Here is a 9846-nt window from a genome sequence, read left to right as displayed (position 1 = left end):
CAATTATTTGTACACTTCCTAACCGCTTTTCCATGCCCTGTCCTATACCTAAAGGTTATCTAGAAAAAATCGCCCTTTTTAACCGACTTCAAAAAAAGGAGGAGGTTACTCAATTCGACGAACGAACGAATATATATATATATATATATGTATGTTCGGAGATAACTTCTTCGTTTTTTCGTTTTTTGTTGGAAAGGAGATATCCATAGTTTGGTACCATAATAAGGAAACCAGGAGCTGATGATGGGATCCCAGAGAAATCGAGGGAAACTTTCAAAAATCGTAAGGGTGACTAGCAAATTTAATCACGTTTTCATTAAGTACTATAAAGCAATACTATTTAATAAAGGTCTGGAGTCGATCTGATGATGGAGAAGAAAGAAAGATAGTCAAGGGAACTCTTCAACAATTTATAGCAATTACCTGGTTTTTGAACTTCATTCGTTTCTATTGATGAGAACTTTGCACCTGTATGAGTTATAAGTGCCATTACAGTCTGATGATGGAGACAAAAGATAGTCGAGGGAACTCTTTAACGCTTTATAGCAATTACCTTCTGTTTGATCTTAATTCGTTTCTATTGATGAGAACTTTGCATATATATGAGTTATAAGTGCCATTTCAGTCTGATGATGGAGACGAAAGATAGTCGAGGGAACTCTTCAACAACTTATAGCAATTACCTGCTGTTTGAACTTAATTCGTTTCTATTGATGAGAACTTTGTGATCATCTGTGTCGCAGGACCAGGTTTGATGATGGAGCCCATAAACACTCGAGGGAATTTCTCAACAATTTACAGCAGTTACCTTTTACTGTTTGACGACCGCTTTGATATAATGTTGCATATGCCGTGTCGGCGGCGCCTAAACAACGACGGTCGCGGGTTCTATTCCCGCTCGGAGTGGATATTTATGTTTATACAAATATTTATTTTCGGTCTAGTTGTTAATCCTTGTGGTTCTCCCAACCTAGCCTCGGAGAACACGCTAGGCTGTCAGTCCCGGTTGTTATTACGTACACCTGATAGCGAACTTTACTCATAGTATGTCGACCCGTTAGCGCAGCGGTCACAGCACCGGCTGTTGCGCTGGCGTTAGTGGTTCAATCCCCGCGCACGACAGACGTTTGTATTGGCCACATAGATGTTTGTCATGATCTGGGTGTTTGTGCTTGTGTATTGTGTATGTTTCCGAACCCCCGACATAAGAGAAAAAGCATCCTTGTTAGATCTACCCATCACTAAAAATTGTAAAATAAAATAATTTTTAACAAAAAAAACCGACTTCAAAACGGAAACTAAAAAGTGAAAAATAAATTTACTTAGTACAAAGTAATTCGTATTTTGATTTGTTTAATCAGAAATGATTAAATAAATATTTTATTATTATTATTATTATTATTATTATTATTATTATTATTATTATTATTATTATTATTATTATTATTATTATTATTATTATTATTTTCGGTATTTTTTTTTCTCAGCCTTTGGCTGGTTTTTCTGCATTTACGGGTCAAAACCAAGTAAATGCAGCGTGTGGTGTGTTAAAATTATGTGTTGTGTGGGATTTCGTGTTCGTCAATTTGCAAGAACTTTCTTACGATTCGGCATGTATTTAAAATGGCGGCTTTTTGTAAGGTGATATAAAGAGTTTCGTTTAATTCTAGTAGTTTAAGACTATGTAACAGATGGTTTGGGATAACACCTGTCGTGGAAAGAGCTATTGGGATTATGTATACTTTATTTTGGTTCCAAATTCTAGCTACTTCCTCCTTTAGTTCAGTATATTTGTTGATTTTTTCAGAAATTGTTTTTTGTAGGTTATGAGTGTTGGGAACAGCAATATCTATCAGATAGGTTATTTTATTTAATTTATCTTGGAGCGTTATATCCGGTCTATTGTAGTGAATGGTTCTGTCTGTAAGTATTGCGCGATCAAAATAGAGCTTATGTGTGTCGTTTTCTAAGACTGTTTGTGGCTTATATTTGTAATAAGGTGTGTTTGTGTTCTGTATGAGTTTGTGTTTTAGTGCTAACTTTTGGTGAATTATGTTGACTACTTGGTTATGTCTATGTGTGTAATCTGTTTGTGTAAGTGTTGTACATGCCCCGGTAATGTGTTGGATGGTCTCTGGTTGAACGTGGCATTTGCGGCATTTATCGTTTGGTATTGAGGAGTCTTTGATTATGAATTTTCTGTAGTTTTTAGTGTTGACTATTTGATCCTGTATCGCTATTATAAATCCTTCGGTCTCTGGAAATAGGTTTCCTATTTTAAGCCATTTGTTTGAGGCTGCGGTGTTTATGTGGGATTGTTCTAGATCGTGAGGATGGCGGCCGTGTAATACTTTTCGTTTCCAGCTATCTATTTTTTGTGTTTGAAGATCGTTACTTTCGGTATTTAGAGAGCTTATGTCTTCGTGTAAGTTTAGTGGAGTATAGTTAAAATCATTTTGAACTACGGCTTTATGTATTTCGCTAGTCTGTGATTTTAAGAGAAAAAAAGCTTTTAAATTGCCGACTTGTTTTTGACAGAGATGATTCAAATCAATAAGGCCCCTTCCTCCATATTCTCTTTTGATAGTAAGTCTTTCTATTGCAGATTTTGGATGTAGATTATTGTGTTTAGTGAGTGTGGTGCGTATCGTGCGCTCTATTTGTTCTATGTCTGTTTTTGTCCATTTTATTATACCAAATGAGTATGTAAGAATTGGGATAGCGTATGTATTTATAGACTTAATGAGATGTTTGCCTGTTAGTTTAGTTTTACAAAGAGCATTAACTCGTTTTTTAAATTCTATTGTTAAAGTGTTTTTGATTTCTGTGTGATTTAATCCTTTAAGTTGTTTATATCCTAAGTATTTATACAAATCGGTGGGTTCCATGGCTGTAATTATATCTTTATCATTAACTACATAATGGCCTGGCCGTATCTTGCCTCGTTTAATGTGAAGTGTTCTACATTTATCCAAACCAAATTCCATATTAATATCTTTGCTAAATTGTGCTGTAGTATCTATTAATTTTTGCATTTCCATTTCTGTTTTTCCATATAGCTTAATATCATCCATATATATGAGATGAGAGACTATTGTATCTTGTTTATCGTATTTGAGGCAATATCCGGCCCGACAACCACGCAGCAAATATGACAGGGGGTTTAAGGCTAGGCAAAACCACAGAGGACTCAAGGAATCGCCTTGATAGATCCCCTTTCTAATGATTATTTCTCTAGTTGTGATGTTAGTTCGATTCGCGGTCAGGTAAAGTGTGGTTTTCCATCTGGACATAATATCACGTAAAAAGTTTATTATTTTCGGGTTTATTTTGTATATTTGTAATATTTTAATTAGCCAAGAATGTGGGATACTGTCAAAAGCTTTTTTATAATCTATATATGTGCAATGTAGGTTTCTATTTTTTGAAGTCGCATGTTTGTGAATAGTAGAATCAATTATTAGCTGTTCCTTACATCCCATGTGGCCTCGCCTGCATCCTTTTTGTTCTTCCGCTATTATATTATATTGTTCAACATGTTTATTGATTTTTGTTGTTATTGCTGATGTTAAGATTTTGTATATAGTTGGTAGGCATGTAATAGGTCGGTATTGTGAAGGTTGTGAAGAAATCTGTGATTTAGGCAGCATATAGGTTATTCCAGTGGCAATGAAATCTGGAATTTTTTGTTTACCAATAATGATATCTGTAAAATTTTTAGCAATGATCTTATGTAAAGAAAATAATTTTTTGAACCAAAAGTTATGAATTTTATCTATTCCTGGTGATTTCCAGCTATGTAATCTAGCTGTAATGTTATTTATTTCTGTCTCAGTTATTTCTGTGAATTCCATTTCTTCAATTGAATTCCATTTATTTTCTTCTTCGGTTATCCAATCGGCTTTATCATTGTGATGTACTTGTTGTTCCCAGATGCCTGACCAAAAAGTTTCCAGTTGTATTTGTGTGGGCATAATAGGACTGTTTACTGTATCTGTGTCTATTTTTGGTTTGTGTAAGTTTCTGTAGAAAGTTTTTTCATTTGTGCTAAACATTGTGTTATCGTTTTTCCTTTGCTGTGCCTTTTTGTATCTTTTAAGTCTATGAACTTTTAGTGCTAACTTTTGTTTTAGAGTGTCTAAGAACTCTTCCGGTTTTGTATTTCTATTTTCGTGTTTAGTGTGTGTGTTTCTTGTTTCAAATATTCTTTTGACATGCTTAATGATTTTACGGGATCTATTGTTATTTATGTACTGTGTGACTCGCCCACAGTCTGCTCTGAGTTTTTCTATGTCCTTTTCTAATCTTATTTGCCATGGTGGTTTATTACAGTCTTTGGGCCTTGTGCTTCTAATATTTTCTGTGACCTTATAGTTAAGTTCTTCGGAGATAACTAAGGCTACGCAATACACTATTGTATGTATGTCGGTTAGTTTTGTGTCGTCGGAAATAAATTGGAACAGAATATCTTGATTAAACATATTGACTAGCTGAAATAGGTGAGAACTGTATCTAAGTTTAGGTAATTTTGGTCGGACTCGTGGGTCCATTCCTGAATATTGTGTTAGTGCTGTCCTGAATTTGTCACAGATTTCTTCTATTTGAGTGTTCGTTCCTAGGTTATGGTCTAATACCGTATCAATATCGTTATCCATCATTATAGTAACAAATTCAGTCTGTGTTGACATGTGTGATGTCTGAGTGTTATTAGAAAATGTGCATGTTGACTGAGTATTATATGTGAATATGTTTGATGGCGAAGTGTGCCTTGTGTTGGGTTTTGGGTGAGTAGAGGAACATTGAATATCATTGTTTGTTGATACATTACTATTAATATAGATTTGATTTTCATTTTCTGTTTCTAGTTGTGACTTTATTTCTTCTTTAATTATATTTAAAGTTTCCTGATTTAAAAGGTTGTTTTTTACTATTGCTCTTCTTTGATCTGCGATTCTCTGTTCTGTGACGTTTAATTCCGGATATTTTCGTAAAAAAAGTTCGTGCAATTGTTTTCTGTAGGTGGTTAGGTCGGTCTCTAATCTAGTGATGTAGTAGTAGGTGCGCATGATAAATAGGTTTACTTCTTTACTCCATTTCATGCGCACTCTCGGTTTACCGGCTTTGGTGGACGTGGGTAAAAAGGCACTTGCCTCCCGCGCAACATCCAAGGTCGGTGTGGGTGAATCTCTGTTTGAAAGGGGTGAGGAGGGAATTGATGGTGTATATGAGATGGTACTTGGACTATAGGGTTCTGTTGAAGTTGTCCTGTCAGTCAGTCTGTCAGCATCGGCTGTAGTATTTTCGGTTGACCCGGTGGGAGCCCGCCTGTTCAGCTCCTCACCGCTGGCGGTTCGCATGCTGAAACACCCAGCGCCAGCTCCAGGTGTGCCCCGGCGATTGCCCCCGGGAAGCGGCCCTTTACGTTTCTTCATTGATCGTGTCTCCATATTGAACGGGTTGTCGGGACCGTTGGTTGGAAAGGTGTGTCTAGGTGTTGGTGTCTTTGTAAGGTATTTGTGCCTGCTACTTCAACGAGGTAGGGTATGGTCAAGATGTTAATGACAATTTGTTCAAGCCTTCCTTAAGCCCCCCCACCACGGCAAGGTGGTCCCTTGGGGGGGTTATTATTATTATTATTATTATTATTATTATTTGCATTAGATAGGTACTATCTATCCTGATCAATAGATTTTTCAAGATGACTATTTTTACTTATTTCCTAATATGCAATATAGATATATATTTAGCAATATTATGTAATTGTGTTTGCTTGCAAATGAAAAAAAACGACTATGATTACATCGACAACTAATACAACGTAGGTAGACAAAAAAATGTGCGTTATCAAAAATTACTTAAAAATAACTCATCAAATCTCGATTAAATTTAAACGGGACCGCATGACACGCATCACCTTTCGTTAAAAAAAATCATCGAAATCGGTCCACCCAATGAAAATTTTTGAGATACATTTAAAAAAATGCAATCGAATTGAGAACCTCCTAATTTTTGGGAAGTCGGTTAAAAATGGAATAGTATGAGCAGAACGGAAAAAGAGAAGTCAACGGCGCGACGGAGGCGAATACAAAAGCCACGTTTTAATAACGAAGCATAATCCCATTAAATTGCTTTTCAATTCACATTGCTTTAGGCGTTTCCTTCGATAAATTTATCTTTTTTAGCCTAAGTACTTTTAGCTTGTACTGATAGTAGGTTATTGTTTTAGTAGGTAGACAGTCTAGTAGAAAATCCGAATACTTATTTAAATTTATTTGCTATTATCCATACAAAAGTGTAAATTATTATCTTAAGAAGACGAAACGAGACGATGTAGGAGCGCCGACAATGAGCAAGTTGCGCGCCCTGAATATTTATTGCAAATGTGACTAACGATAAGACTAAACTGGTCCGGGAGCCAGTGACAGATTTTCATGACCAATTTCCTCCCAATCGAACTTCGTAAAATGTATTAGGGATTTATAATATGAAAATTCGTGACCGTCTGCTGCTACTCCGTGGGTGGGACTGGCAGTGGCAACAAAAAGTTTTTTTTTATCATTTCCTCCCACTTTAAAATTTGTCGGATTATAGTTTACCTAATATCTTGAAGGAAAAATAAAGTCTGGTAGTTCTGGTACCTCAAAAGATGCAATATAAAGTTTTAAGGATACCAGCTGACGAGCTTGCACTGAGATACAGCCAGCTGACGTCAATTTTCATTCATAGTAGCACAGAAACTATCACCAGGTAATTTTTTAGTTGAGAGGAAATCATTGAAAATATAAATTTCAACGATTGACTAAAAAGCTTTTTTTTCTCCATGCGTGGGAGGCTGCTATTATCACTCCCACCCACGGAGTCGCAGCTGACGGTTGGGAATATTCATAATATAAATCAATAATGCATTTTATGAAGTTTCGAATGGGAGGAAATAATTGACCAAATTTGTACCTGGCTCCCGGACCAAAACTAGTAAGCGAACAAAACGTAGATTGCCGGACGCAGGTCATGGATAGATTTAAGATAAATAATTAAGCTGCATCTGTCGTAATACAAGAGAACCTTTGCGTTTACGCGTTGAGTTTATTAATGACTCCCATAATAGTATGTTATATTCTTCATACTGATGCAATTAACGTTGGGGTTGGTATTTCTTTAATTTTGCACTCACCTATGGAAATTTCATTAAAATACATTGATTCCATTCTTTTAAATTTTGTTTACCAAATATGATTTTCAGATAGGTTGTGCTGACATCTAATCTCATTAGCATATATTATATACGTCAGGACCACCAATAGTCATAATTATTAATAACAGTTCATCATTTTATACATTCGTATTATTGCAACTAAACGAATATTTGTTTTAATAGATACCAGTATGTAAATTGTTTGCAAGGTGAATTAGTATTTTGATTAAAAGTGATTGGAAACGCTTTTTTCATTGACTGTTAATTTTTTTAACTTATAAAGAATGGGTTAACGATAGAATATGAGTGTAGTGACCATGAATGTATTTCAAAACTAATGTGTATTACAAAATGTGTATTTGATACACGAAGGTAAAGTTTAAAAATGGTTATGAACAACAACAACAACAACATTTATATACTACGTGTAATTTACTTTGTGCTTATAAATACATAAATATATGTAGATTTAACGGTTAGAGAAAACTAGAACAACGATATAAGTCTATAATAATACTAGCGAACCCGGCAGACGTTGTCCTGCCTGGAAAACAGCTACCAAATTTGATTGCTTACATACCGATAGCAGCGCCACCTACTGGGTCCCATTGAGATAAAAACTACTATATTTTCCAAGTTGAGCCAAATTACAGATAACTACAAAATTTGATAAAAATTGGTCCAGTAGTTTCGGAGTTTATCTGGAACATACATCGTGACACGAAATTTATATAACTATATAATAAAGCGGATAAGTTTGTATATTTGCTTTAGCTTAGTAATGTCAATTTCACAGCTTTAGCTTCACAGCTTTTTTGATTTAGCTTAGTTTGTCAGAAGTCATGGGATACTCATCCCAATTAACTGTCCAGTAGTTGTGGTATAGTATACGAGTATGCGACCCAGGCTTCCCTAGCTATTACTGTCCTATCCCTTACCCTCTGGGCGGTAATATCCTACATTTCCTATTCCCTACACCAACTTACCAATCTTCCTACTCTATGCGTTTTCTATGCGTGAATGAAACTACACCACAGTACATGGTCCCTACACGGCATACTGGTCGGGAGTCCCCAAAACCAGTCGAGGCTGTCAGGGAGTTGGTGTGACTCTTTCCTCTCGAATGGTTGAATGTGTGATGGAGCATGAATGTGTAAGCCCAAGACTCCTCTGGATCAGGCTCAAAGTCGGACTCACTCGCTTTTTTATCCTTGGGGTCTATGCACCGACAGAGCTGCGCGGAGGTAAGTCATCAAAAGCCCAACAAGAGAGAGAGAGAAATTTTGGGATAGCGTGAGAGATGTCTTGAATAAGTGCGGATAAAATGAACGGATCGTGATGTTAGGCGACTTTAATGGATGGGTTGGAGTGAAGCGTGATGGGTATGAAAGAGTTCTGGGTACGTTTGGGGATGAGAGAGTGAATGACAATGGGAGAAGCCTGCTTGAAGTATGCTTGGAATGGAATCTTTGCGTGGCCAACACAATGTTAGACCACTAAAAGATCCATTTGTATACAAGAAATGAGGGTGAGTCTAGAAGTATGATTGATTTTATAATAGTGGATGAAATACTGAGAAAGAATTATTTGAGGAAATTTGTACACAAGAGATGAGGGTGAGTCTAGAAGTATAATTGATTTTGTAATAGTGGATGAAACACTGAGGAAGAAAGTGCTAGACACTCGGGCATAACGCGGTGTAGGCCTCGACACAGACCACTTCCTGGTCGTAGCCCGAATTCGTGGCCTCTTTAAACGATGGCGACATCGAAGGGCCGAGCCTACGAGTGTTTAGGACAGAGTGAAAGTGGAAAACCTACAAGAAAAGGAAAAGAAAGACGAGTATGTAGAGAAACTGAAAGAAAGTTTTAAAGGCATAGAAGAGATAGGTTTGATTGCAGATTTGTGGGATAAATTTAAGGAAGGGGTCATGAATGTTGCTTTTGAGGTATGCGGGGTAGCTAAAAGAAGGAAAGGAAGAAAGAACTATAACGTGTGGATGGATAAAGATGTACAAAAGGCTGTGCAAGAAAAGAAGAAAGCGTGGTTGGATTGGCGATAAAAGCTAACCAAAAAGTTCAAAACGCAACGGATGACGAGATAAAGGAAGCAAGAACAGCCAGAGGAGAAACTTCCACCTTGCAACTGAGTACAATCAGGAGTCAAGATGGGAGCATTATAAAAGGAGAAGAATGTGTGTTAAAGAGATGGAAAGAGTATTTTGAAAGTTTGTTCGAAAGAGAGGAAGTGCAGGTACAACATACGGCACCTTCCATGGAAGAGAGTATAAGTGGTGATGAAAGTGAGATAAGCATGAATGAAATAGTGAAAGCGTTGAAAAGTATGAGATTAGGTAAGGCTGCTGGGTATGACAGGATTACCGTCGAAATGCTGAAGACGGGACATGGCATAGTGGCTAGCCAGCTGTACCGCCTTTTCAATTTGTGCTGGCGAAATGGGAAAGTACCGGGAGACTGGTGCAAAGCCGTAATCGTCCCATTGTACAAGAGAAAAAGGTCACGACAGGACTGCAGGAATTACCGCGGTATAAGCCTCCTCAGCGTTGTCGGTAAATTGTATGCAAATTGTTGATTGAGAGGGTTGATGAATGAAACAGACTATAAAGTATGGGATGTACAAGCGGGATTTAGAAA

At 36.8% G+C, this 9846-nt stretch overlaps 1 protein-coding gene across 1 annotated transcript; it reads right to left on the bottom strand.

The window, feature by feature from the left end:
* Positions 1-1553: 1553 nt before the first annotated feature.
* On the bottom strand, positions 1554-5447 carry LOC123656005. Its single transcript, XM_045591727.1, has one exon. It carries the CDS (start codon positions 5445-5447, stop codon positions 1554-1556), a length of 3894 nt encoding a protein of 1297 aa, XP_045447683.1.
* Positions 5448-9846: the final 4399 nt, after the last annotated feature.

Source organism: Melitaea cinxia, chromosome 8 (genome assembly GCF_905220565.1).
Source record: "Melitaea cinxia chromosome 8, ilMelCinx1.1, whole genome shotgun sequence".
NCBI lineage: Eukaryota > Metazoa > Arthropoda > Insecta > Lepidoptera > Nymphalidae > Melitaea > Melitaea cinxia.
This window is presented reverse-complemented; position numbering and strand designations above follow the sequence as displayed.